Source organism: Pezoporus wallicus, unplaced genomic scaffold, assembly GCF_028554395.1.
Source record: "Pezoporus wallicus isolate ANWC-B61680 ecotype Strahan unplaced genomic scaffold, APGP_CSIRO_Pwel_v1 scaffold_7107, whole genome shotgun sequence".
NCBI lineage: Eukaryota > Metazoa > Chordata > Aves > Psittaciformes > Psittacidae > Pezoporus > Pezoporus wallicus.
The window spans coordinates 3,733,783-3,760,848 of NW_026642114.1; the positions used below are offsets into that span (position 1 = coordinate 3,733,783).

The window sequence follows — 27,066 nt, forward strand, 5'->3', positions numbered from 1 at the left end:
ATTTTTGGTAATTTCAAAAGCTATGACTAAAGCAGCATACTCGGCACGTCTCCGCTCCTCCCCACACCTCGATTGCAATGAAACCTACCTTAGCCACCCTCTTATCTCCTCTTCTGTGACTGCTCTCTGGCAACCTTACTGTTTCGGTACAATCCTGTTTGACCTTCGACAGGAAACCCAGTGGGGCTGGTCCCTCAGGTGGCCGCTTAGAAAACCATTCACTGTGTGACGATGCACATGACAAGAGAGGAGGAAGAAGGGACAGAAGAAAAATGGAGATGAAATACAATTTTTCCTCTTTGAAATGGGCAAGGAAATTGTACTTTCCAGATGCTCAGCTAAGAACACCTGCAAAGGTTCCTCTCTTAGCAGCACATCCCTGTTACACATGATCCTGGCACTAAGCCTTTCTCTTCCCCCCACACAAGTCCATTACAACCACATCTGATTTTGGAGAGACATGGGAGGAACAGTAAGAGCCGTCACTTATAAAAGAGAAAAATATATGAAGTGAGGCAAGAATACATTACCCTTCTCCAAATTCATCCCTCTAAAGGGGCAGGAAAATGATCCTGTGTTCCAATTTTCAGATGGGGAAAGCAAGGGCTGGAGATGTTTCCATGTGCCCAAAGTTGTGCAGTCAGCCTGCAGGCAAGCTTTATTTTCACTTGGTAAGTCTCCTCCTGCCTGCCAAGCCCATGCTCTAACTGCTTGCCAGGCTTGCTTTGCCCAAGCAAGATGAAGTGTATTTCTTTTTCAATGTCTCTGTTCCTCCCATCAACTTAAGGATCAGAACTTCATCCTTCCTTATTGTACACATTATACACCCTCAAAAGAGCTCCTTAAACCAAACATCCTCTCCCAAACCCCATCTGCGCAACTTGTTGCTCATTTCCCCCCTGCATCATGAACAACTCAGCATCAGAACCAGAGAAAACTCTTAGAGTATTGCATATTTTTTAAAAGACTTCTTCAAAAGATGTCAAGATATTTGCACTTATTTACCTGTCCCATGCTTTTCCATTTATGAAACACGTAAGCACGTGCAAACACCTACAATACACAACGCAGGCATGTCTCTCCGGCCTAAACTTGCTCTAAACATCAGAGCTGCTTAGAATACAAAAGTTTAAGTCCATGCAAGAGGACAGAGTTGTGATTGCTCTAGGAACCATTCACTTTAAAGTTTCCTGAACTGTTACAAGGAAATAGTTTTTTTTTTTTCTTTTTGCACTTCATTGATAAAAAAGTTATCAAACTGGTTTGTAGAAACACATTTAAAAGCAACCACCCAGGATTGCTTGGCTGGGACAATAGTATTTCAGTATACCATATTGCTGTTATAAAAGATCAAGTGCGTATTGAGGGAGGAGTAGGGGTGAAGGACGACTTTGGTAGCCAGCCTCTAACTCCGCAATTCAGCCAGTCCTGAAAAACTCTTCCTAACGCTCGGCAACACCTGAAGCAGGCACCAGTCAGGACGTCAGAGTGCTCTGAACTCTCCAGATCAGCAACAGCAAAGGACAACCTCCTCAGAAAGACCCCTCCAACCCTTCTCCCAATGCATCAGAGTCTAATGCAAACCTCAGAGCTGCTAAATTTCACTTTCAGTAGCCGAAGCGCTTAAAATTTTGCTGACCTCTAGAATACTGCTTTATAGTCATGCCCACTTTTAACAAGGGGCTTTGAGGCCACACGCCTGGAAGGGGCAAGCCAAGAGCCCTAAAATAATAGTTTAAGTAAAAATGTAAAGAGACACACCAAAAATAAGACAGGGAAAATGCACTCGGGCAAGGCAGGTTCCACCAGGACAGTCTTTTTGTTTTCTTTAACATGGCAGCTACCTGGGGAAGGGAGAAAGGCAATGGCATCTTACCCCTGATCCCCCCTTGAGCTGGACCAGCAGATATGGCAAAGAACAGCCCTGCACACTAGGCCCACTGGGTCTGCATGGCTGATGCCAGCATTGCCAGCGGGCCCCAGCTGCTAGGCCAAAATGCTGTTGAGAAATACAAATGACTGCTCGTCTCAGATCACTATGGAACATTAAAAAAATGTAAAATCCTGTCGATCCCTGAATAAGAAGTTGATTGACACAGTTGTTCTGTTTTTCTCCAAGAGGAGGAGGAATAAGGGAGAAAAACTTTCAACACTCTACGTGTGTGTGTGGGGGTGTGTGAGAGAAAGAGAAAGAGAGAGAGAGAGAGAGAGAAAGATTTTTCTATTTTGGCAACATCTTGGGAGCTTCCTTCTGTCCAGTGGTGGCATTGCACTAATTACAGTACCAGCCTGCCGGGTACTTTAGAGCCAAAAATGGGAAGACAGTCCTTTCTCCCCAGACTCTGCAGCTGTGTTTCAATCTGGCCCAGTGGTGGACACAGATCCCTGTGCCGTCTCCACAACAGCGACAGCCTCCTCCTGTGGAGGAGATTCTTCTTCCGCCTGCCCCCGAGACGTGACCGTGGTCTCAGGGGAGATGCTGTGAGGCCCCTCCAGAGGCATACAGCCAGGGTGGTTCTTGCGAAAGTGCTGGTTGAGGATGGCCTGGAAAGGGAAGCTTTTGCCACAGACATGGCAATGAAAGGGCTTGTTGCCTGTGTGCTTGCGGATGTGATACTCCAGCTGATCCTTGCGGGTGTACTTCTTCCCACACATGCGGCAGACAAAAGGTGTGATGCCCATGTGGAGACGCATGTGCCGATCCAGGCTGCCTTTCTGGTTGAAGGATTTGGCGCAGTAAATACAAGTGAGCCGTGGGTTGTACCGGAACCAGCGCTCTGAAACCTCCTGCTCTCGGAGATATTCCACATAACCGCTCACTCCCAGCATGGCTGATTCCTCCCCCTGTGAAGGAAACAACGGAGATTTAAATAACAAGCAGCATAAAACAGACTGCAGAAAAGAAGATCAGGCCCCAGTCCAGCCAATAAGGCATTGAAGCATGTGCCAAACCTCGAAGTCAGCACCACTAATGTCTTCAACCTCAAGCACATATTTAAGTGCTTAACTGGAGCCTTGGGGCTGAAGACAAATGAGCAATCAATTAGAAACCTCTGCTATGGCGGCCCCTTCTGCCAAGTCATTCTCTAGATCCAGGGAAGAACAGCCCCTGCCAGGAGGGCGCGCAGCCACCAATAGAATTGTGGATCCAGTGTGTCAATACATGTTACATTTTTTGAACATGGGCCAGTTTGTTTAGAATACTGTATACCACATTCTGGTTTACTTACTAAGGTTAAAAAAAGAAGCTAATTGATGAGCTTGCAGTAAAACAAAGGTGGAATAAATTACAAATCATATCTTATACTCTTCAGGTGTCATTTTACACAGGTATTTATTCAGGATTCATTTTATAATGAATCACGCTTGCCTCAATGGCTGTGTAACCCATCCCAGCCCCACGGCATTACAGGGGAGGATCTGCAGCACAGACAGCTAGCACGCCTGGCCCAAGTCCCTCAGCAAGCTGGCTCCTTGTTATTTTCTGAAGCCAGAAAGACAAACAGCCAAGGGTAACCCTGAACCATGAGCTCAGGCGCTAGGGCAGCCACTTCTGGCTATCGTATTCAGAACGAGCACGAACAGTCTCCTGAATGCCTCTGTGCTGGAGAATGCACTATTTGCTCTCTCAAGTCTTATGCTGATTCCCAACAATGCCAAACACAGACAAGCAACCAGTGTACCAGCAGGAGGACCTCTCCTCCGGCAACCAGGGCTGTGCACATGTGAGCAGCAGTGTAACTGTGCCAGGCACTGTTGAATCTGGCTGTACAAACACTGCTAAACCGTTCAGGACTAAAGGATATGCCAAGGCTATGGTACTTTCTTTCCACTCTACCACTGCCACTGGGCAGGGATCATGGACAGACTATTTTTAGCATTGATAATGCAATACCAGAAGAGTATAAGATGGTGATAACTTCCCTGTGTGCACGGCAGCCTATCATTTTACATTTGAGGCCATCTCACAATGGATAACTAATAGCAACTTTTCTGCACATACAGCTAAAATTGCTTTGTATGTCACATTTGCCTTGGAGGGTTACTTTGACCTGAAATTTTCTAGACGTGTTCTGAGGACGCAAAACAAGCTTAGGCAAAATAGGAACAAAATGGTATTTTTTGTTTTATGGAAGTGTATTACAAAGTTAGCAGACATGAATCATGATTTCTTTCCCCTTGCTTCACTTGGTCTTACTCAAGGGCAAAGCAGCCTGGTAACTCCTCACCTGCCTCTAGCAAAGTCATTTGATTACAAACTGACACATTACTTATCTGCCAGGCATACAAAAGTCATTCTACATGGTGCTGGGTGACACACTTGCACTACAGTGGCACTGTGATACTGACTGCATGCAACAAAACATTAGACAAAATTATTAGGAATAGATTAGGAATTACCACTGTGTGCCGCTTCGCTGTACCCTGTAGCCCACTGCTCTCCTGTGTTTCTGCATATCTCTCCCTCAAAACTGTGCCTATACCTCAAGAAAGCAGAGAATTCAGAGCTACTTTATGTTGCAAATCCTGCTATGCAACATAGTCCCTTGGGGATGAGACAAAGACATCTGTACAAATCCACAGTCTTTCGACACTGCACTCTAAAGGCTTATTCGTGTAGTGCCTGGAGGACTTTATGGAATGGGTTTGGTACTAGCATGGAAAGGTTCAGCTTGCCACCCTTCAGTCTTCCACACAGACCAACTAACACCTCCTCCCTCAGCTCAGGCATTTGCTGCCAGTGTTTTAGAGCAGATCCAACTTTGCAGGAGATCAGGGTTTCTCCTCAGGATTTGGTGGCCTGCCCAGAAGGGGGGTTGATATTTATGCTCTCAGACAACAAGATAAATTCCTTGTGTTTTCCAGGTATCTGGCCAAAATCCCAAATGACAGCCAAAATCAGCTTTAAATCACATACGGACGGCATACGTTCTCAGTGCGAGCAACTAAACCCTTTGCAACAGTAAAAGGTCCTTGTTTCACACACAGTATTACTTGCAAATACAAAATATTAAGCACTTCATCACAAAACAGTCCCCTTCACCTTCAATGCCAACACTTACTTGCAGACTTCTTGATCTGCCTACCTGGGAACTGGGCTGCTTAGGCTCATCCATCCGCCCGGGAGACTCACTTTTTGATCTGTACCGTTCAGTCACAGCAACCATGCTGCCAGAAGGGCTAAATCTGTGGGGTGTGGGAAGAGTGTAAATGGAGTTTTTAATGGACATCAGGTCACTATGGTGTTTAGAACAACAGGTGAGCAATAGAGGCACCTGTATAGCATCTCTTCATCCTCACCAGCTAACACACAGGAGGTGGAACATCACAAGTATAAAGGAAAAACCAAGTCATACTGGTCTGCGGCTTCAGTCTTAACATCTGAAAAACGAAACTGAGTCATTTGGCTTCCAGTTGAGTAAGAGAGAGCTTTTCAGTTGCTATTGCAAGTAAATTGATACAGGCCCAGTGACTCAGGAACTGGACAACAGGAGAAGAAACCATTTCTCTAAGGGTACCCCTCATTCACCATCCCCACTCCTCCCCTTTCCAAGTGTGAAAGAAAAGTGATGTGATGGACTCCAGGTGGGAAACAGCGGATACTGGCTGCAGTGCAAAAAGAGATGCTCAAGGCTAGCTGATCCATGGAAAAGAGTTAAGGAACTGGGAATGGATCACTCTCCCAAGGCCCAGCTTAAGATCATTCCCAGTCATTGATTTATTAAGCAATAAGCGACAGAATATCCACTACTTCCAGGTAGCTGTTCCCCCATGGGACCAGAGGGGTTGATCTAGAAGAGAGGCAGATGTGAAGGGAAAAAAGACAAACACAACCCCCCCGAACATTACAGATCTGCCCTTTATCAGATCCATTCTTTGGTCTGAGCTAAGGGAAAGAAAACAAATGCTGGAGTGGAGAGGAAGTAGCTGGATGGAGAATCAAAACACAGTAGATTTCACCACCAAAGCTTTCTGCTCTTTCATATAAATTAAAACAGGTGGAGGGGACTTCCCACTTCAATTGCTTCAGAAGATGTAACCCCACGACCCATTGCTGCCCTGGACCACCAGGAAGAAAATGCCCTCTTGACCTACTGCTGGTGACCGGCTTGTTTCTCAGACAGAACCACCCCCAGATTTTCAGACCAGAAGGCATCATTGCAATGACACTTTGCGTAACAGATATTGTATGTGACCTTGTTAATCCTGATGCTGAGCCCTGTACCTACTGAGGCTGAACCGAACATGCTCTTTAGACAAAAATCACCTAGGTTGACACACCGAGAGGCAGAGATTCCAACCTATGCACCTCTCAGTGCTAATAACTCCCCAAGCTAGCCTGTACCTGGAGATGCTGGTCTGATCACTACCCAGCGAAAATACTACAACCCAAACCGGATACGTTTCCTAACACCAGGAAAAAAAGTCCTTCAGCACTTATGCTTAAGATGGCCACAGGAAATAGAAAGGGGAAATGTTCCAAAATGAGTTCCAACCCAGCCAACTGAAAATCTTGAATAATCTTCTCTTACAGCCAAGGTCAGTAATTAAGTTAAAAGAAAACTCACCTATCAATCTCACTGCTGGTTGGCCTGACCACTTTGGCACCTGAGGATCCTAATGCATAAGCCTCTTGGCCCATCGATCCATGGCCTGTGGTGTCGATCACCATAGCAGTGACCTCCTCAGCACTGCTCCCATCTTCTCCCGATGGCTGATGCTCTGCCCCAAGCCACTCCTCCAGGTTCTCGGTTTTAATGCGCACTCCTCCCAGCACCCGGACGTCGTCGTCACTCCGTCCCCCGCGGTCTCCCATTCCCGTCTCAACGTACCACTGTCCTGCTCTGTTAATTCGTAGTATGGGCTCTCTGCCTTCCACATCTGAACTCTGTTCAATTATCTGGGGGCTGGTGGACTCCTCAGGTGGGCTGAGCTCCCGAATGTCCAGCACGGTGCTAACCTGGCCCAGACGACTCCCCTTTGGGGTGTTGTGACGTGGGCTCAGAGAACGGTTGAGATTTGGTGTCACCCGGTGAGACTCCGGTGGTCTCTCCTGATGCTTTGTCCTGGTCTGGCTCAATTCCACTTCCACCTCTGCCACGTTGATTTTGAAATGAATTCCCTCAAGTATCTGTGTGCATTTGTCTATGATGTGCTGCATCTGCAAGAAACTGGCGGCCGTTAGATAACTGATGATGTCGGCCAGCTGCAGACATATCCTACCGGTGTAACAAAAGGAAAGGAGCTGCTCAAAAACAGAAGGGTTCTTGATGACAGAAATGGAAACGGTGCTCATTTCGTTCAAGGACATGTGGTCACGGAAGTAGGGCGAACTGGCAGCCAGTACCACCTTGTGAGCACGGAAAGCTTGCCCCTGCACATTGACCACAATGTCACACAGGCGACCCTGCATGCGTAACTGATTCAGGTGGCTCAGGACAGAGTTACTGAAGTCAGGAATCTCCAGCTGAATGTTCCCACTCTTCTCCATGGCTGTCCCAGTTGCAGGAGAACAACCCTACTGGAAAGGGCAGGGGAAATACCATTGTTAATAGAACTAGTCTATCATTTGCATTTAAAACATTTTTCACATTCTTTCATGCAGTTTGGAATATTGGAATTTTTAAAGAACTTTCTCACCATTTAATTTACAAGCGCCTTGCAGCAGTTCTCTGATCTTTATGTGCTGTACAACACCTTTCACAAGAGTTATGTTAAACCAGTCCCCTACAGATCTCCATTCCCTGTGGTGTAAGTGCTCGAAAGAGCTTGTTCTGTCAGCCGCAGTGAAAGCACATTTGCATTGCAAAAAGAACATTAAAAATGGTTCACATACTAAAAATAGGCAACTGATTGCATAATGGATTAAAATACTTAGCACCTTCTAAGTACTTTGAAAAAGGAAAGTAACATTGTTATCCCTCCTTTGTAGAGTAAGAATCAGGAAGGAGACACCAGCACCTAAATCCTCCTGAGATTTTTCAAAAGCTGACCAGCACATATTTGACTTCAAGGCATCTTAAGTACATCATTAAACCCAGGATACTCATCATATGTCCCGTCTCTGCCACAGGCAGAAAAATATAACAGGACAGTGAAAAAAAAAACACCAGCACCCAGTTGTAAGCACCAACTTATCAGACCATCCACTGGGCACAAGTGACTCGCTGGCAAAAGAAGCTAGTGTTTGTGTAGACTGAGATATTGCACACAGTAAAAGACAATTTACAAACAATGGGTATTAACAAACTAGCTCTCCTACTTCCCCTTCCATAATGCATTTTTCTATAATCATCACATTTCATTTTGGCAAAGTCTGAAAAGGAGCCCTGACTATATATGGTAAAAATTCAGAATGATCCAAAATTAGATGTAAACTCGCCTAAAAAGAAAAGGAAAAAAAAAAAGGAAATAAAATTTATTAAAGACCACTCATGGCATGAACAGCTTCCAGGCTGGATAGAATCTCAAGTGTCCATTAAGCAGAGTGCTGCAGATATCAAAATAATTCCAGGCAGGCTGGGAATACCGAGGCTCATAGTGCCTGGTATGAGAAATCTCAGAATCCCAGGACTAGCAGACAGGAAAGCATGTGTGCCTTTGGAGGATGTTTTTGGTTTTTAATTTATGAATGCTGCAGGATAGTGCATGCTCACATGCCCAAGCAGACTTTGTGCAAACTTGGCAAAGTATGTTACTAAACCTGAAGCTGCAGGACAGCCTGTCAATCTTGTGAAGTCATGCAAAGAGACTACTAAATGGCCGGACGGCTCTGTGTCTCTGGGGCAGGTGAGATCAGTGGTGCACAAAACTTCACAAGGTGCAGCTTAACAGTGCCATGTCTCAAGGCTTCTTCTCCCCTTTCCCAATCTTTAGAAGGAAGCAATGAAAGCCACAAAAAGTCCATGCCAAAACAACATTAAGAGCAGAACTTCAAATGTACAAAACAAGGTGAAACAGAAAATCTGATGTCTTACCAGTAACGTTACGAGGAACATGCAGAGGGGAGGAAATGGGGGTGCTATCTTGTTATCTTCCTTTTTTCTTCTGATGTAGTAAGAAGGTCTGAAATTTTTTTGCCCCCTTCCCCTTTAGAAGGAAAAAAGAAAAGGAAGAAAATATGTAACACAGAGGAACAGGGCTCTCTCAAGCACAATCGAGGACATCAAGCTTCGTCATACTTTGTTTTGCTGGAGAATACAGCAGCAGGACTAGCTAACCGTTTACACAACGTCCCACCCCAAACCACAGAGACACACTGAGTCTTATCAAATTGATCTTTCCCCACTGTCTGCTCAGTGTTGTACAGATAGTCATTAAAACGAAAAATGGAGGCGCAAATAACCTGAATAAGTAATTTTCTCTCTTAAGGGGCTGGTATCTCTGGCATTAACCCCGCGGCATTTACACAACTCAGTGTTTTCCTCAAATGAGCCGTCTCATTTACACCATTAGGAACACTCACACAGCCAAAATCACATCGAGCATGTGTAAATGTTTACAGGACTGGAGAGCCTGTAATCTCATAATCTTCTCAAACCACCAGTTTCTAAAGCAGTGAACTCCAAAGCGTTCTCTTAAGGAAAGCAGGCAAAGAAAAGGCACGTGGGCATCCCTGGCGAAGTGAAACACCCCGCTGAGGCAGTGAGCACGCAGGAAGGCTTGCCAGCGGAGGCGAGGCAAGAGGCAGAGGGAGGCAGAGGCTGACCATTCGTTTCTCAGGGGTTCAGCTCAGGACATACAGAAAGAGAAGGGAAAAAAATAATAATCAGATTTTAACTGCTGAGTGTGGCTGTGTAGGGCCCCGGTCAGAAGTCAGCTGCTCCCAGGGGAGCCTGAAAAAGTATTTGTGAGCTTCTGCTCCAAAGGCAGGGAAAAAAAATCCATCCACTGGTGATGGCAGGAGAGAAGGACCCACCTAGCTTCAGTCACCTCAGTATCAAGAAAGTGACATTTTATGATACGCTTTGTAGGCAACCTCAGTCATAGGCTGGTGAAGGGGAATATAGCTTTTTTGCTCAGGTCAGCTTTGTCAGCAGATGGTTTCTGTCCTCCCGGGTACAGGGTCAATCGTAAGCTTATGCACCTCAGCCAGCAGTGCAATGACATCTCAAGTTTTGTCTTTCCTGGTGCTGGACTGCAAGTTCATCATCTCAGCCTTTGCCTGCAGGATGAGTGGGATCTCCTGCTGAGCAGTGCTCTTCACAGAGAACGTACTGAGACACTTATCTATTTTTAATACAATTTAAAGTGTCACCAGCTGAGGCTTTGACTTTTATCAGAAAACGCCTTTCACCCTGTGAAGCAAGTGCAACTACCGAGACCAGGAGTAAAATTCCACCCATCAGGCCCTTGTGAAAAGCTGGGACAGACCAGCTGCAGCAGATGATGCTCACTCTGAATGTATTCTTTGTCAGAAAACTGTCAAGCTGGGGAGCTGCACAGAGGAGGAGGTGGAATGGAAAAGTCTCAGCTTTCGGGACTGAGATTTATCACAACTGATCAACTGGACCAATTTCAAATTACGATACGACCTTAGTAAAGATGAAAACAATATCAGTTCTATATTGAGATGAGAGATGCTGCCTTTTTCATCCTTCCCCGCCTGAGCTAAAAGAGCAAATTTAACAGTGTTCGGGTTTCCCCCTCTGAATCTCTCACAAGTGATGACTCCAGGCCTCTGCTCCCGAGGCGATTACGGTTCATTTTTAGCCCTGACAGCTGCCGGGAGGTGCCCGAACGCCCGAACCCTGGGGTGCGTGGAGAGGCACGACCGAAACCCGCCCTCCCCTCATCCCGCTGGTCGCACCTTCCCCACGTCGCTCCGCCAGTGGGGCTGACAACGCACCGCTCTCCTCCCGCGGAGGAGAGCACCGGCCGCGGGGACGGAAAGAGCCCGGGGAGGGTCGCGGGGTCTCTGGGGAGAAAAGAACCCCGCCGGCGGGAGACCGGCGACTCCAAGGGAAGGAGAGGCGGTGGCGGGGCGCGGCCGTGCTCCCCGGCCCCCTGCGCCGGCCCCCGCGGGCGTGACGGCGCCGCACGGGCAGGGCGGGCTCGGCCCTCGCCCCGCCCCACCCCGCCCCGCCCCGCCCCACCCCGCCCGGCCCTGCCCGGCCCTGCCCGGCCCGCCGGGTCCGCGCCGCGCCGGTTCCTACCTGGCGGGGGTGGGAAGGGCCCGCAGCACCGTCCCGGAAGCGAAACCCCCCGAGCGGGCCGCACCCCGGAAGAAAATTCCCGCCCGTGAGGCCGCGGCGCGCATCGCTCCCCGCCCGCCGCCGCGCCACGGCCTCGCGCCACGCCCCGCGCAGCCACGCCTCCTTACGTGAGGGGGATGGCCGCGCACCGCCCCCCGGTCCGTGCACACGTGACCGGCGCCGCTAGTATATAAAGGGCGCGCAGGCCGAGCTCTGTCTTTTCGGCCTGCCGCGGAGGCTCGTGGGCGGTGCTACTCGTTGGTGCCGGTGAGTGGGGTTTGTTTTCCGCCTGGCGTAGGCCCGCGCCGCTCCGGTGGACCGTGTGGAAGCCCTGTGTGTGGGCCCTGATCCCCTATGGGCGCCAGCGGGGAAGGATGGCGGTGGATTGGGTAGTCTGGGCCTGGTCTGCGGCCTAGGCCGCGGGGACGCTCTGGCGGGACTCCGCCTCGTGGCGGCCCTAGGAAAGGGGTGAGCATGTAGCGGGGGCCCTCGGTAGCAGTAATATGGGAGACGCGGTCCCATGGAGCCTCTATATGGGCCGGGGGAAGGAGTGGCCAGCCCTGTCCCGTGGCGCTTCAGGCTTGAGGCCCATCGTTCCGCGGCGGTGTGGGAGTTTGGGTGGTGCCTGGATGTGAGCGCTGCGGAGAAGCTGAGCCTGGGGCCTGCACTCGGATTTCATGAGGTAACAGCTCAGGGTGCCTCATTTGCGTTGTGTTCTCTCTTGGGAACCTTTTTCGCTAGGGAATGCACCTAGATGATGGCGAGATATGTGCCTGTTACAGAGAAGAAATGTTCCTTAGTTTTAGAATTAAAGGCCCCGTGTTAAAAAAGTGGTATAATAGCTTACTTGGATTTCCATGTGCCTGCACGTGATGAAAACTATGTTGGTAGGGACATCTGAGAGGGTGATGAATGCCAACGTATCTGAGCTGGGCATGGAATAGTGTGCGGTGAAATATCTGATAGGGCTGAAACAGAATGTGGTCCTTTCTGAGCAGCCCAAGTTCATGGCTGTGGGACTGGCTCGGTGATTATACTTTGAAATTGCAGCTGTAGAAAATGACAAAAATTTTGTGATTCTGTTCTTATAAAACACTGTCTGGTAATTATTTTTGTGGCCTTGTCTCTTCGAAGAGCTGAAATGTAGATTGAACTAGGAAGAGCTTTACTCAAGTAAAGTTCCAGAGTATATTGGTTCTTAGTAGAACTAATGGATGCTTTCTTGTTTTCAGTTCAAGATGCACCAACTACTTACACCATTTTCCTCTTACAGCTTTGAAACAGGTAAGTGTTGTGTCTAAAATTAAGTTTAAATTGAGAAATGGTTAGGTACACTTACAGCAACTTAGCCTGGAGTACTCTTATATGTCAGGGAACTACAGGAGTGGTGTTTGTAATACAGTAATTGCCTGTGGTATTTCTTCAGGCAGTCCTTGCTCTCCTACTGGGAAAAATCACCTAGTTCTTTATACTGGAAAGTGGCTGTTAGGCCGCTGTTTCTGAAGCAGTAATTATTCTGTACCCAAACTACAGTAGGACCTAGGTGCCTTTTTTCTTCATTACTACTATTTACAGCAATAAGTAGCTTGCTGTTTAAGGAAAACTGCCTGATGCGTGTTTCAGAAACGTGTGACTATCAGAATTAATATTAACTAAATCAGAGCCTATGATGGTTTCAATACAAGAGTAGTGGACAGAAATGATTTCTGAAAACTCTGTGCTGAGGCTTTTTTCTCTGCTTGATGTCACTGCTAGAGATAGTCTCCCTTAGTTCTACAGGTGTCTGAAACTTCTGTCTTTTTCAGATCTGCTGTGGAATAAAGAAACTTGATGCTACTACAAAAGGTAAGAAAAAAAAATTAAAAATTCAGCCTGAAATTGTGATTGTTTATCTAGGCAGTATCTTTTGTTCTAATAACATTAATAGGCAGACTTTTCTCAGTTTTCCCTCCAGTGCCACAATGATGACACTTATTTGCTACTCTTGACCAAGAGAATGATGAGCACTCTTACCACCATAACTTTTCCTCTGAGGCACAGCAACTTAACGTTCCCCTTGATGTTTTGTCTTAAGAATGTTCTATTGATAAGCTTTTTTTTTTCTTCCAGTATTTGAGTCATATACTTAGAAGACTTGCAGAAGAAACATCATCTGGTGAGAAATGTGTAGTCTACATAGGGGTTCCTTCCATGGAGCTGTGGAGAGGGTGGAATGTAAAATGGGGGAAATATTTCAGGTTGATTTCTGTTAATACACAGAAATGGTTGACAATTGCTAATAGTCAAACTCTTGAATGTTTATGTGGCTTATTTATTCAAAGCTGTCACAAGAACTGATTGTTTGGTTTGTTATTCCAAAGCAGATACAGTGATGATGGCATAGTTCAGCAGAATATTCTGTGACGAACAGTTTTGTCTTTCGCTCCTATCTGAAGTGTCTGTTGTGATCTTTTGCTTAGGGGGCGTCGGCTTGGCTATGAAGCCTGAGGGAATCTGATGGGGTTTTTTCTTTTGTTGCAGGTACTGGGAAATGAAGCTATAAACTGTGCAAGGTAAATAATGTATTCCCTGCATTTGTGAAAGCTCATTTATGTCGCAGATGTGTGGAAGGCTGTGTATGATGACAGCATAGTTCAGCAGATGACTCATGGTGATCATGCAGTTACTGTCTTTCGCTCCTAGCTGATGCAGCCTTCTGCACCTTAAGCTGTTACACAGTTCATGAGGATAGCTGAGGGTGAAACACATTTTTGCTCCACGGATGAGTTTTGAAAATTTGTTTCAGAAGCTAAAAAATTTAGAAGGATAAAGGGTAGGCTATGCTTGTGGAATTAAATACAAATACAGCAGAATAAATCTGCAGCTTCAGTAACACAGTCTTGGTTGATCTGGTTGCTGTTAGTGTTGCAACTTCTGCAAGTATTTTGTTGCTTTGCAGGCTGCCCTTGATGGAGGATACCTGTGCCTCCAGTGTGAGAATATTTCACCTGTTACTAATGCTTGTGAAGACAAGGCCTTTCTAATTGAAGGTAATTGAAAACCATGTTTTTTTCTTTTGGATGGATACTGCATTTGGCTGTGCTGCATTTGAACTTGGGAGTTTGCTTTTGGAAATAAGAGTCTGGAAATCCCATTCTGTTTCTGGAAAATCTGAAGCAAATAGTACCCTAAGTGTGCCTTCAGATCCCCTATGCTTCACAAAAAAAAGCATTAAGTAATTGTTTTAAAATGGGCCCAATGAGGCTAACTGGTGGATGCTATGAATTGAGTGTTTGAAATGTTTTTTTTCTGGATGTAGATGTTTACGCAGTTCATGCCACTGAGATCTGCAATTCAAAGGTTTGCTCCTGTCTGCAATTTCAGCAGTCTCTGGAATTGAGAGTGCTGGGAGATGGCTTTATTACTCTTTGTGGAACAGGGTGGAAGTGTTGTGGTGTACTGTAGATGATGTTGAATCAGGTCTCTGATCCCTATGAGGATAAAATGTGACTAAACACTGATACAGTATTTCATTGGAACGGTTCTCATGTGAAAGCTTTCTGCTGGACCTTATCTAATAGCAGATTTTCTTTTGCAGGTTTCCAGAGTTTGTCATTGCGATGTAAGTACTTGTTTTAACTTTGTGAATATTAGCATAAAAAAAAACCTCTAGAACAAAGTATGCAATTGCATATAAGCTTGGTGGGGGTGATGTGTGCAGGACAAGGGGCCAGTGTTGGCTGCTGTTTCCATCTCGGCCAAAACAGGAGGATGCTTAAGGGGAGAGCCGCTGGGCAAGGTGCAGCCTTGACAGGTTTGTTTGTAGCTGAACTCTCACTGCCAGTGAGCTTGAAGTTGCTCACATGGCACTGTTGGTGCATTTGCCTTCCACATTGCAGTGTTAGCTTTAAAACAGCAGCAGATGGCTGTCTAGTAATTTGTGAGCTGCCTGTGTGATGAGATGCAAGTACCTTGACTTCAGTCATGGAGGTCTGCAATTAGCTCTATCTGACTTCAGGCATCTGGTTAGATTTGATTCTCATGTGCTTGCTTGTTCTTGGTCCTAATGCTTTGCTTTGTTCCAGGGCTGCTGTGATAAAGCTGTGAAGTAGTGCTGTTGTAGTCTACCAGCAAAAGTAAGTTGCCAGCAAATGCATGTGACTGGTCAGAACTGTGTGATAAGTGATAGGGAAGTTACTACTAAATGCTGGCCTCTAATAGCAGTGTAGCTGAAGCATTTAGAAGGTTCCTTGAGGATTTGCCTCTACCAGTAGATCACAGATTACCGGCAGCCTGCAGGTTCACTTGCCCAAGGTGCTAGGGACTGAATCTCATACTTTGAATAGAGACAGTACTAAGATAGTTATAATTCCAGCAGTAACAGACATAGTTTCTGGAAGTCTTAAGGAGGCTCTGGAGTAACATAAATATTGGACTGACATTTCATTTTCCTAATGGTTTATCCTAGATTTGAGAATGGGAAAACTGCTGGATGCTTTATGACAGATGATTCATACTTGGTAAGTGGCTTCTCAGTTGCCCCAAGAAAAAAAGAGAAACCTTTTTTCTACTCTTTGAAAATCTTTACTGCTTTTTGCAGCAGAGAAGAAATAGCATGGACCCCACTGAAATATGTAACTGCTATGGGCTAGGGTTACTAGGAATAAGAATGTGTGGTAACCTGGCAGTGCAGAGCCTGTGCTGACCAAAGCTAGTACAATTATTTGCTGGTTTAACTTTGCTGGTTAAATTTAGTGGGCTTTTGCAGGGAGTAGTGATGTGAATAAAGATGCCATTGGGGGTAAGGTCTGAAATGCTGAGGTCTGGTCCACCTCAAAGGAGAAACAAAAGTAACAATACGAAGCTTCTCAAAGCATGTACTGTTTGTGATGATTAATTCTAATCAATGGGAATCTCTCTGAAAGAGGCTGAGGAGGACTCTTGTGCTGAAACAGTACTCACATTCAAACTAATTCTTGAGGCACTTCCAAGGAGAATGTGTTAATAGAATTTCACTTGTTACAGGGTGAAGCTCATGAGTTCGTGTGAGAAACAAGACTAACTCATGTCTGAGGTAAGTGTCAAGTAGGTTGGGTTTGATAATTACAGTAATGCTGGTTTTCTGCTAGGTGCCTTGATTGTGGTGCCTAAAATTATTCATTACTCCTATAATAGATAGGATTTGTCTTCCTGTTGTATTCTGATTATCTCGGCTACTCTGGGAATAAATGTGATGTGCTTGAAGCAAGAATGCAATTCTGTGTAGGTCTCAGTTGGACTTAAAAGTGAAAGGGTTTTTCTGGGCAGATAAGACAATTCCTGAGCTGTAGTCAGTAATAAACTTTTTGTAGTTCTTACAGGAAAAGGTGTGGCTTCAATGACTAAAAACTGGGAGTTTAATACTGGATGCCTACACATTGGAAATAGTAAAGGAGCTGAATCAGTGTAGACTACTTAGCCAGTGAAGTGTTGATAGTGTAGTGCAGCAGAATACAGAGTAGCAAAAAATAGCTCCTAACAATTCATATTTATGTGGCTGCACTCTTAAAAAACAACAAAAAACCAAACATCCAACGTATATGCTGTGGTTGTCAGCTAATGTTGGCACTATGCAAATAGAATCAAGTTCTAGGTAATTGCTGTACAAATGTGCTTCCTCCAACAGACTGGCTCTAAATTTTAAGGATAGGTTTTCAAGGTAATTTCTATGAGACTTTTATTTTAAATATCAAAACTCAGTGAATGTAACTATGGGGAGAGAGTATCACAAGCAGGTAGCTTTGTACTTTCCCCCAGTTCTTACAATAATAATTCTGTATTTTCAGTTAGGATTTGTAAGCTTTGTATATCCTATTTGGGTGTTACAAATTGGAATTTCTTGTCAGTTGCCACCTGAAGTGCACCTGACACTTACTCCGAAGTAAAGTTAGAGTAGAACTTCATAGGTAGTCAGCCTTTTATATAGTGATGTCTGTTATTCTGAAACAACTTGTTTCTTTCTCAGGAAAGGACTGTGCCGTCTGCAGCCTCATTGGGTAAGACCACACAGCAGATGAATTCTGTTAAAAAATTATGGGGTTATTTGTAGCCATTGATGAAATTTGATTCTGCCAAATGAATTACTGTGATATTACACTTTCCGTTCCACTTTTCTCTGAGGTTACAAAGTTGCTGTGGAGGTTTTTAGGGTTGTGCTACTGCAAGATTTAACTGTAGTTTCTTACTCTAGGTGAGAAGGCAACTTTGAAATTACTCTATGAAGAACTGAAGGTGAGTATAGCTAGTACTGATGAAATTTATTTGCTGGAATGAATGATGATAACCTTAGCTTGAACTCTCTCACTGAACAGAGATGAAAATCTAAGGTCTGAATTGTTCCAAGCAAGTTTATTGTGCTGCTCTGATGTCTTATAATGGTTCTTCTGTCTGTCTTAATAGGTGGGAGACTGCAGAATAATGCATTGCACTTGCATGAACAGCACTAAAAGAGTTCTTTTACCACACCAGTTATGTTTCACTGATACTGATTGGTACCAATAAAAACCTGTAAACTCTACCCATTGTTGTGAACTGTTTTCTGATGAACAGCTTCCTGTAAAACACCTCTTGGCTACCTTATAAAAGCTTCAAATGCTTTAGAGCAGGGTCTAAACTACTTTGAATGCTAGTCCTGCAAGGGTCATAAGTGTCAGATACTGCTAGTGTGCAGACTGCAGTTGCCATGACCAAATGAAGATTTGGACGAAGCTAAATTGAAGTAGTAATTGGTATGTTTTGTGATAACTAAACACTGTGTATTTGTTCTGAAAAATTTTAAAGTCACTGCTTGTGAGGCCCTGAGGCCTGCTAAGGTATTGCTGCTTCCCAGAGCTCATTAATAGGAGGTTTTTCTCCGAAAAAAAATCGTTTAACTTCCCCCATATTTCTGCTGTGTCCGGAGTGATACCAATACGAGAAGAGTCAGCTCTATGAAAAGCTCATTCTCTGTAATGTGAGCTAATGCTATAGTACTTCTAATGAGAAGTAGAACTAAACATCCAAGCTGTTCTGCAGGAATACTTTCAGATTACTGGTGCTCCCTAGAAACTTTCAATAAGAACAGGTTTGTCGTATCTCCCACTCCCTACAATCTACCTCAATTCAAGTGGCATCTTGTAGAAAGCTGGTATCTTTAGCAAGAATAGTATTTCATCCTGCAAACAATTAGGCATGATCTTGTGTTCAGGTGGAAATTAAATCTCTTCTGCACTAAAGCAAAAGCCATTAATAAGGTGGTTTTTTTACATCCAGAGATTATTAGTAGCCTCTTGATTTCTCCCCCCACCCCTTGGATTACTTTTTAAAATACCACACTTCATTATGCCTGTTAAAGAGCTTGAAGGGGCTGTCATAGCCCGCAGTATAGAAGAAGTCTTCGTGGAATGGTTGGCCTCTGTTTTTTAAGATTCTGGCCAAGACTTCAGCTTCCTCAGCATATTTTTCTGGGGAGGCAAATCCACCAAAGGACCTGGTTAGAGTGAAAGGGAGAGAGTTTCTGTTAGGAGTTGAAGTCCCTGCTTTTTATTTTCACAGATGGAAACTGCATGCAGTGTTTGAGCACTTCTGATGCAGTTTGTAGTTATTAGGTAAACTATGTGGAGCTAGCTGTCAGGGAGCATATGGTGGTGTATGCTATTTTAAAAGTTCTAGAATTAAAAATAAACGTCCCAAAATAAGTTGGTTGCACTTCAGAGAGTATTCGCTGACAAAGGCTGTTGCCTGTGGCTTTATTACATGGAGGGAGAGCAAGTGTAACTTGCATTTTCTGTAATGAACTGCTGGGCAGGTTTTGTGGGGGTCTGGAACTACAGGTAAAAAGGTCTGGAAGAGTGATTTAGTTGTCCTGTAGCTCAGAATATGTCCAAGAGGATTCTGTAGGCTGCATTTCTATAAAACCCATTCAATGCAGTATGGGTAAGTACTGAGAAATGGATGTTTTGAAGCTTAGTAATTTCTTTGTTCTTGGGACACCCAAGCTTAAGAAAGATTTCCAAATGCTCAGATTCTCCTGTTCAAGGCTTTCAACAGCAGGAGTATACGCATGGTTAGAAATAAACTCTTAAAGAGTAGTTTAGATTCTTAATGAGCCCCTTTCTATAGCTGCCTTCATTTATGAGCTGTGCTGATGCTGCTTACCGGACAAAGATGGCTGCTGCCTTCCTCTCTTCAACAAAAACATCGGAGTCAGTGGGCTGTGGTGGGGAGTCCTGGTGTTCAAATGGAACAAAGAAAGAGACCTTGAAGTCTGCACAGCCAGATTTTATGAGGCATGTCACAGGCACAGTCATGTCAATCTTCATTTCTAGTGGAGAGGATGAAAAGTTTTAAGTTGCAAGCAAGGGCGACTGTTTTAAAGGGTGATGCAGGCTTATCCTAAAAGTAGATACTAAAGCAGTCTGACAGGTATAATGGCCCAATGGAGTCATGAGTTAGACCACAAAGGGGAACCTGCTGTGTCTCACAGCTCATCTACTGTTTTATGCTATGCAGCTTCATCTCCCCTTTGTGTTTCTCTCATTTCAAAACCAGTAGATAGTACCTTTCTCATTCTTCCCTTGGATGTAGTGGAAGAGTTTCCAGAAGCCCTGACGCATTGCCTCCTTCTGGGTTTCTCCCCTAATGACTGTGCTGACCCACTTTGCTGTCTCGTACTGACGCAGTTCATAATCCTTTGCCTGAAAGGTAGTAAAAGTCACAGTAACCATGAGATGAGTATTGAAGATGACATAATAGCTACTTTTTCCAAATCAGCATAAAAATACTATTTAATGAGAACACTGAGCAACCTCTTTGCTGCAGTCTCTAGGTGTACCCCTAGTGTCAAACTGATGCTTCTATTGCAAAACCATTCTTTGCCTTAGGCTGAGCTTCTCAGAGCTTATAAATAGGTGTACCTCTCCCTATTTGTAATTAGGTGTGAACAGTGTCTAATTTTCCCAGGTCCCCTATGGTCATCAGACAATCCCAAATCCACCTTAGCCTTGCTGTACTCTGACTAGAGGTCTCTGTTCCCCTGGGCTTTAGTAATTACCGTTGTCTCTGTTGAGCTCCACCGAGGGGACTGCAGATCCAGGGACAGGAAGGTTTGCTTGAAGGATTTGATCATCTTGCCAGAGCTGAAAGGCAGATGCAGTTCATTGGCCTCTCTTCAATCAATACAGTATAAATGGGGCAGAAGAAAGCACTAGGTTTTTTTGCCTGATACTTTGATTTTCTCTGGAATAATGAAAGGCTTGAATTCTAATGCTTATCCCCAATGTTTCCACAAGAAGGGATGAAATCCTTTTAGCCCTGAAGGAAGCAGGACCAAGAAGTTACACTGATGTGGGAGTCTGTTCATCTTTCAGGATATGCTGCCTTCGCTTCTCTATGAAGTGGAGGCTTTTCCTGGCTGCACAAGAGAGTTGAGAGTCTGCAAGTGGCAGTTTTTTGGAAATCTGTAAGACGGATTTGAAGAGTTCAGCCGATTTGCTTCTGGGGAAAAGGCATTGGTGTTGATGTGTACTCTGATATTGACTGCTCATAAATTTATTGGGTTTCTCATATCTGATGCTTTTCTGAAGGCCTTTAGCCTTAGATTCCTATCAATAGATGAGATTTTCTGGATTTATGAATATAAATAAATGTATATAAATAAAGTAGCATGTGAAGGCTAGGTAGCCTTCACATGGAAGGAAAAACCAGAAACATGTAAACAGTGAACTTTCTTTCACTTCCAAAACAAAGCAAGTGGAAATCATCAAAATCACTGTTGAAATAACCACATCTGGTTAAAAGTCTTGAGGTTTTAGCAGCCTTCATTTATGATTTTTGCCGTCACCAGGCAGATTATACTGCACAACCTACATGAGAAAGACATGAGAAAGTCTGCTTTGTATTGCATTACAATGTCCTTTGTACTTCATGTTGCAAAGAAGTATGTAATTCATTGAGCAGGTATCTTGATTCTTAGCTTGTAGTACATTGTCATCTAAGAGTCTAGACTTAATTGTACATTTTCTTGGGTAACAGAGCAAACTTTGGAATTATTTTTTATTTCTCTGCCTCAACTGCTTATAGCTGCCCATTCATCAAGAAGCCACTGCTCTGTCACTCATGGCTCTACTTTTTTTCATGGGCTTTTAGTAGTACAGGTGCACTGATGCCGTTAACAGCATGTCCCACCTGCAGTGTTAAAGAGTACAGTATGTCTCTGAGCAGCGAGAGGAAATTATGTTACCTAGGTCTGCCAACTAAGACAAGGTCTGTTTTTGAGGTGCACAGCAATGTTTTGTGTTGCAGTGGTATCATAAATATGAACAATGGACCATTCATAATTTGTAATAATAATTTTTAATGTCTTTAAGGTATGCCATCTTTTAAAATGATGGTTTGTGACTATAAGACCATGGCTTTTGTAAAATCAAGAACTGCCTTGTGCTACCTGACTACTTTCTTACCTGTCTATATTTTCTTAGGCCATGCAGACTGCTGATGAATACTGTTAATCCCCTCCTGCACTCTAGAGGTAGCTACAAGAAGTTTTCTCTTTGGGATCTATGAGGTTGAAAAGCTTTTATAAAAAACATAACAAACCACAAAACACCAAAAACCCCCAAAAAACTGCAGGCACTGAGTTCACTTACAATCCTTAAAATAAGTAGTGCACAGAGCACTCAGTGTTGAGCTTTTTCAGTTGTCACTTGAAAGCAAAGGAAGGTGGGAGAACCACATAGCAGGACAGCGATAACAGCAGTTAAAAGCAGGCACTGTCCTCCTCCTTGTCCCAGCCTGAAGATACATTTTCAGCAGCCTTTACCAGGATGACTGCTCACCAGGGACTGCTGTATAGTCCCAACCAAGCTGGACAGTTGTACTCTAATACAGTTTTTGTCAATAGTATTTAGGAGTCAATAAAGCAGGAATCCTGTAATTTTAATAGAAGCAAATACGAACAGTTATACTAAAACTTCCTATAGTAATTTTTTATCCATTGCCATTTCTAAAGCAAAGATGCTGCTTTGCTGGCATTTCACTTTCTCCTTGCTAGAACTTGATAGAAAACACGTTGCTCCTCTTCATGTGCTCCCTGGGTGTATGTTACAAAACAGAAAAATAAACATTTCTCTGTTTCAACACATGCTGTTGTAGTAGCTGCTATATAAGCTGCCTTTTCTCTGAACTTGCAAATTCCAGCCCCTCTCCCACATATCTTTTCTTACGGGTTCATTAACTCTCACAGCTCTATCTTGTGTAACTTTGTGGCCAGTACGGTTGATGACTGCATGCAAGATTTTTTTTTTTTTAATTACATGAAACAATGCTTTGGCGGGTGGGGGTGGAGAGACAAACTGAGAAGAATCCTCCAGATACTTACAGTTAATTTTTAGATGTATAGGAAAGCTGTTTTGAGATTTCCATCCATTCGTATAAATAGTACTCTAGGCTTGTTTGTTTGTTTGTTTTTTTAAGGCTTTTTCTGCAGCTGTTAACACATGGGCCAAAGGGACAAGAAGTATAGTAGTCATTTTCATAGGTTACAATGATGCTACAAGTAAACGTGGCCAGAACATGCCATTCTACAAGCCATTAATTACATTAAGAAAGTGGAGAAAGTAGATGATATACTTACATTTTAGGCTGTCCTTATCCTTCTAGCTATTGCAGTCTGTCCTTCTGAGGCTGTACAAGATGCTGCTTCTCAGTTTATAGTTTAGTTTTGTCAAACTCTACTTGTGCCTCAGCCCTACTGGATGGAGATGCTGTTACGAAAACCAGATAGTCGTAGCCTTTGCCTTCTCTGGCTCTCATTGGAGAGCTCCCCCGCAAATGCCAAAAGCCCCACCTACTGCCCACGAGGCAACATTAGGTCCAGTGTGTAAACTGGCCCCATAAACAGTTCTGCACCCTTGTGTAACTTCCCCTGGTTTCTATGGCTTTGTGCCTACTTACGTCAGGGGCAGAGGCACGTTTTGTGCTTGCAGGAGAAAGAATTTCACATAAATAACATTCCCCCCCCAAACATGGGTTACATGAGAGTGATGGTACAGAATGACAGCTTTTCTTTTTTACCCCTGGGGTAAAATGGTAGGTAGAAATCTGGCTGCAAACTAAGCTGAGACCATCCTCATGAGACTTCTGCTGGCATGTTATAAAAGACAGTGTTATACAATGGCTGTCTGTTTTGAGTGGTATTTGAGACTAATCAGCCCCCCTAGCCCTTGAATATCTGCACAAAGGGATTATACAAAGCTATTGTGAAATTCTGTCCTGCTTGTAGTACACAGAGTGAAGCTGGACTCTTCATTTAACCAGCTGCAGCTTCAGACATACTTAGGTACCAGCACAATAGGGCAGATTAAATTTCACAGTTTGAGTCCTGATAACACCTCCCATGTTTGTCATGGTTTGTACAAATCCCTTGCAGCCAAATTCAGCTAAGCTCTCTGGAACATCTGAAATCAATAGCTGGGAATCACTTTTTAACAGGAAACACATTTTGCTTGCAGAGAACTTCATCAGGATGCTGTGTGATACACTCCCATTCTGAAAGGGGAAATAAAAAAAAAAAAAAACAAAACATGGCAAATAATCCAGATTTATCTTTAAAACCACACATCTCTAATGCCACCAAAGTGGGGTGGTGTAAAGAGTGGTTTACTAATGGAGCCTATTAGAACATGTTAAGGCCTGAACTGCAGAATCAGTTCTCTGCATGCTTTGTACTCTTACTTTATAGAGTAAACTTTCTCTCAATTTTACCTGTCTTCTGCTTGGGTCAATCAGGAAAACCAGCAGGGCATTCTTCAGAAGCAGGAGCTGCTACTTCATGGTCTTTGCTCGGGACCTAACAAGCATGCAAAGGCATGTGCTTGTGTAAGGTTAGCTGTTATATTACTCTTAACACTCCTATCAGCGTGTGTGCTAGTAATTATTTTCTCCAGCATAGAGAAGGTCAAGTAAAATAGTACACACAGCCACAAAAGTTTGGCAAATCTCAACAAATCTACCCTGATCATGAGCACAGAGGAGTACTGCCATGAAAGGCGGGCAATTAATCTGTAGATAAACACAAACCCCTGTGGATTGTTTTGTTTCAGAAGCAGAGAGGCCCAGAACAAATCCCCAGTCAGTTTGTATGTGTCCAGCTGATGTCCCTGACAAAGAGCTAACTGTTCCTGGTGGAGCAGCCTGAGGCTGGAGAACAATCATCAGTGTTTTCCTCAGGGCTTGTTTTCCAACATTCTTGTTTTTCCCATATACATTGAGAGAACGTGTCAACAGTTGAAAAAGACAGTAGAGCAGGCATGAGGACATGAATTCTGTACATAACATACATACCTAATCTGTACATAATTAGGGGGATGCGGAAGGGATTGTGATGAAAGCTGACACACAGTCTCACTGGTACCTCCAAACAGAGGAAACTCTGAGACTGCTAAATCTGTACCCCTTGCCCTTTACACAGGAAAATAACATGGAAGAACTGTTTTAGAACCTTGAGGTCCCAGTAGTTTGCAGGACATATGACAGGGAAGTTCAACAGCATACAGCAATAATTAGGTCTCAAAGGTATCCTGTGACATTTGTATTTAATGTCATAAATACATGTCTGGGACTTGGCTGGTATTTTCTAGAATAGCTGACAAAGCAGTGTTTTTCTGTACTGTTACTTTAAACTCAGGGAATAGAAGTGAGAGCACAAGCACATCAAAGCATATGGTTTGTGGCTTTACTGTTTTCAGCAGGCACTTCTGCACAGAACACTGTGGTAAACTTGTATTGCAGTAATGGCTTTTCAGACTAACAGCTTCCATTGGATAAGTATAAGGACAAGCCTGTGATATGATCACCTGTGACTTCCATTTGTTTACTTTATAGACCCTATCTATAACAAGCCCAGACAAGACCTTAAGCAGCATGCTACATAGGAAAAATGCTTACGTCTGCTCTGCGGCAACAAGACAACAGCTGCTGTCAAATCAATGCAATCTTCTTGTAAGTTCCTGTATCCCTATAGGCAAGCATAGAATACTTGCACAGAAAAGATGAACCTTTTCCACTGACCTGATTGTGTCAGAATTGGATAAGCATGGGAAAAAAATTTTTGTTGCAGTATGGTTAATGATAACTTTGAGTCATGTTCTTGTAACTGACAAGTTTGTGGTGTAGTATGAAAAAAATGTGAGTGAGGGATGCATCTATCTCCAGTCTGGCCACTCGTGAGTTGTTCTAACAAGTGGTTTCAACCTGAATGCTCCAGTTTTAAATTTCTGCCTAAGCCTGTCAGAACATCAGTTAGCCTTGTGTTTGATAATTATCTTCATTTAAAAGAGCTGAGACTCTTCACATATAAATGGCATTTGCTTTTACAAACATTCACTTATCAGATGATGCAGAAACCCTCACTTCACAAGAAAGATGTTGAGCATGTGATGTTACTGTAAATAATAGTCCAGGGCAGCAAAAGCGCCTTTATATGTTGTTAGATGAACAGTGATTTCCTACATATTCATCTCCCAAAAGAAGCCTTCTATCTCCTTGCTCTAAAGAAAGAGAAGGCTTCTAGCAAATTCCATTTTATAGATATTGAAGGTGAGAGAGAATACACCACCTCTGCAAACACAACTCTGAAGAGGAAAGAGCCAGGCATCAATCATTTGAGAACATTATTCAAAGAGAGGGCTCAAAATAACAGCCTTAAGGAGAACTGATTGTTTGTTATCAGTAGGAAAGCCCAGTATTTGAAGTCACCAACAATCCATATCACAAATAATGCTTTCTAGCAGTACAGAGAAACGAAATAGATAACAACTACACAACAGAAGTGTCAGCAGCAGACAGTCTCACCTGCCTAGACAGCCTCTCCAGATGAAGGTAGGAGTTCAGAATCAGTTTCAGCAAAAGTAATTTTTATACCTGTGTCTTCCAGCAGTCCCTTGGGCAGATACCCTCTGCCCTTTGTGGGCAGGAGCACAGTGGCTTCGCATTTTCTTTATTTGATCAACCTTCCTAGACTTTTAAGGAAACTTTTTCCTTCTCTTTTTCTTCACTTGCTTTGACCCCCTTCTTCCCTTTCTCCTCTTCCCTCCCTCCTTTTCTGCCTCCCTCTTTCCCTCTCATTCTCATCTTTCTCTTGTCTGTCTATTTGCTGCATAGGGTCACCCTTCTGCCCAGGGCCTGGGCTGAACTCCTGCCTCTGCTGAAGGATTATTATGAAATTATGAGAATAGCCCCATGAGTCTGGAAAAGGTATGGAGAAATTGCTCTAGAGATCCCAGGGTTTTCCTATGGAGTGCCAGGGACCTGAGAACATGTGCAGAGATGATGAAAACAAAGCCAGAGCATAAGGATCAATATCTTAAAGAAAATGTTCTCCTAAAATAATATTTTCCACTTTTCCCCAAAAGACATGAAAAGCTAACTGAAACTGAACTGGTGAGCTTCTTGCTATGGGTGTCTCTATTGTAATAGCTTTCCAGCAGGATGAGTTGAGGACCACTGTTATACATACTGGGTAGTGTGAAGCACAGCTGGGTAATATGAATGTGAAGCCCTAGCAATCTCTTTGTGAACATATTTGTCAGCACACAGGCATTGGTGATGCATGGCTGTAGGAAAGTATTCTCTTTGTGGCCTGTCAATCCAGCTAACCCCTAAGCACAAATCTATGTTATCCTAGTTGAGGGTTTGTTTCCTAAGCTTCTTCCTGATCTTACTTGCATGAGTATGGATCATATCAAAACTTCTCATATTTCGTAACAGTGGGGATTTTGGTAGTGGGTGTGGGTTTTGGAGGGCATTTTTGTTATTTACATCATGCATGTAAGGCCCCCAGAGTTTAAGAACCTGGTCTTTCTCATTTTTCAAGATG

The 27,066-nt window shown here is 43.9% G+C and overlaps 2 protein-coding genes, 1 long non-coding RNA gene and 7 other non-coding genes across 12 annotated transcripts; 8 read left to right on the top strand and 2 right to left on the bottom strand.

Annotated features, from left to right (window-relative positions):
* Positions 1–1,800: 1,800 nt before the first annotated feature.
* Positions 1,801–11,308, bottom strand: ZBTB37 (zinc finger and BTB domain containing 37). 2 transcript variants are annotated; one of them, XM_057427151.1, is made up of 5 exons: positions 11,157–11,308; positions 8,979–9,090; positions 6,570–7,519; positions 5,088–5,187; positions 1,801–2,844 (listed from the first exon to the last, which is right to left on the bottom strand). In XM_057427151.1, the coding sequence occupies exons 1-5, from the start codon at positions 11,258–11,260 to the stop codon at positions 2,356–2,358; spliced, it is 1,755 nt and encodes a 584-aa protein (XP_057283134.1). In that variant the 5' UTR covers positions 11,261–11,308; the 3' UTR covers positions 1,801–2,355. The 2 variants fall into 2 exon arrangements, with proteins under 2 accessions (XP_057283134.1, XP_057283135.1); XM_057427152.1 differs by having other exon boundaries at positions 6,570–7,522; positions 11,157–11,183.
* Positions 11,309–12,054: 746 nt separating this feature from the next.
* Positions 12,055–12,132, top strand: LOC130608962 (small nucleolar RNA SNORD74). The gene has a single exon (XR_008974682.1). It is a non-coding gene; the product is annotated as a small nucleolar RNA SNORD74 (small nucleolar RNA).
* Positions 12,133–12,766: 634 nt separating this feature from the next.
* LOC130608825 (uncharacterized) lies at positions 12,767–14,840 on the top strand. Of its 2 annotated transcripts, XR_008974648.1 has the most exons (4): positions 12,767–13,350; positions 13,716–13,747; positions 14,134–14,224; positions 14,773–14,840. It is a non-coding gene; the product is annotated as an uncharacterized LOC130608825 (long non-coding RNA). The 2 variants fall into 2 exon arrangements; XR_008974647.1 differs by lacking the exon at positions 14,773–14,840 and having other exon boundaries at positions 14,134–14,445.
* On the top strand, positions 12,857–12,923 carry LOC130608966 (small nucleolar RNA SNORD75). Its single transcript, XR_008974686.1, has one exon. It is a non-coding gene; the product is annotated as a small nucleolar RNA SNORD75 (small nucleolar RNA).
* LOC130608961 (small nucleolar RNA SNORD24) lies at positions 13,150–13,232 on the top strand. The gene has a single exon (XR_008974681.1). It is a non-coding gene; the product is annotated as a small nucleolar RNA SNORD24 (small nucleolar RNA).
* On the top strand, positions 13,556–13,636 carry LOC130608963 (small nucleolar RNA snR60/Z15/Z230/Z193/J17). Its single transcript, XR_008974683.1, has one exon. It is a non-coding gene; the product is annotated as a small nucleolar RNA snR60/Z15/Z230/Z193/J17 (small nucleolar RNA).
* LOC130608964 (small nucleolar RNA snR60/Z15/Z230/Z193/J17) lies at positions 13,804–13,889 on the top strand. The gene has a single exon (XR_008974684.1). It is a non-coding gene; the product is annotated as a small nucleolar RNA snR60/Z15/Z230/Z193/J17 (small nucleolar RNA).
* Positions 14,841–16,052: 1,212 nt separating the features above from the next.
* On the top strand, positions 16,053–16,131 carry LOC130608967 (small nucleolar RNA SNORD79). Its single transcript, XR_008974687.1, has one exon. It is a non-coding gene; the product is annotated as a small nucleolar RNA SNORD79 (small nucleolar RNA).
* A 1,129-nt stretch (positions 16,132–17,260) lies between these two features.
* On the top strand, positions 17,261–17,336 carry LOC130608970 (small nucleolar RNA SNORD47). Its single transcript, XR_008974690.1, has one exon. It is a non-coding gene; the product is annotated as a small nucleolar RNA SNORD47 (small nucleolar RNA).
* Positions 17,337–18,462: 1,126 nt separating this feature from the next.
* Positions 18,463–23,087, bottom strand: LOC130608823 (heme-binding protein 2-like). Its single transcript, XM_057427153.1, has 5 exons — positions 22,825–23,087; positions 20,245–20,329; positions 19,753–19,888; positions 19,350–19,515; positions 18,463–18,681 (listed from the first exon to the last, which is right to left on the bottom strand). The coding sequence occupies exons 2-5, from the start codon at positions 20,317–20,319 to the stop codon at positions 18,507–18,509; spliced, it is 552 nt and encodes a 183-aa protein (XP_057283136.1). The 5' UTR covers positions 20,320–20,329; positions 22,825–23,087; the 3' UTR covers positions 18,463–18,506.
* Positions 23,088–27,066: the final 3,979 nt, after the last annotated feature.

Bases quoted from the DNA above. Each gene is read 5' to 3' on its own strand.
- ZBTB37 (XM_057427151.1), bottom strand. From the start codon at position 11,260: ATGCGCGCCGCGGCCTCACGGGCGGGAATTTTCTTCCGGGGTGCGGCC. The intron at 9,091-11,156 runs GTAGGAACCGGC...TTCCTTCTAAAG, and splicing joins GCCCTTCCCACCCCCGCCAG to GGGAAGGGGGCAAAAAAATT. The intron at 5,188-6,569 runs GTGAGTTTTCTT...CACACCCCACAG, and splicing joins ACCAGCAGTGAGATTGATAG to ATTTAGCCCTTCTGGCAGCA.
- LOC130608823 (XM_057427153.1), bottom strand. From the start codon at position 20,319: ATGATCAAATCCTTCAAGCAAACCTTCCTGTCCCTGGATCTGCAGTCC. The intron at 19,516-19,752 runs GTACTATCTACT...CCTCTCCACTAG, and splicing joins CCAAGGGAAGAATGAGAAAG to AAATGAAGATTGACATGACT. The intron at 18,682-19,349 runs GTAAGCAGCATC...CACTCTAACCAG, and splicing joins GCAGCAGCCATCTTTGTCCG to GTCCTTTGGTGGATTTGCCT.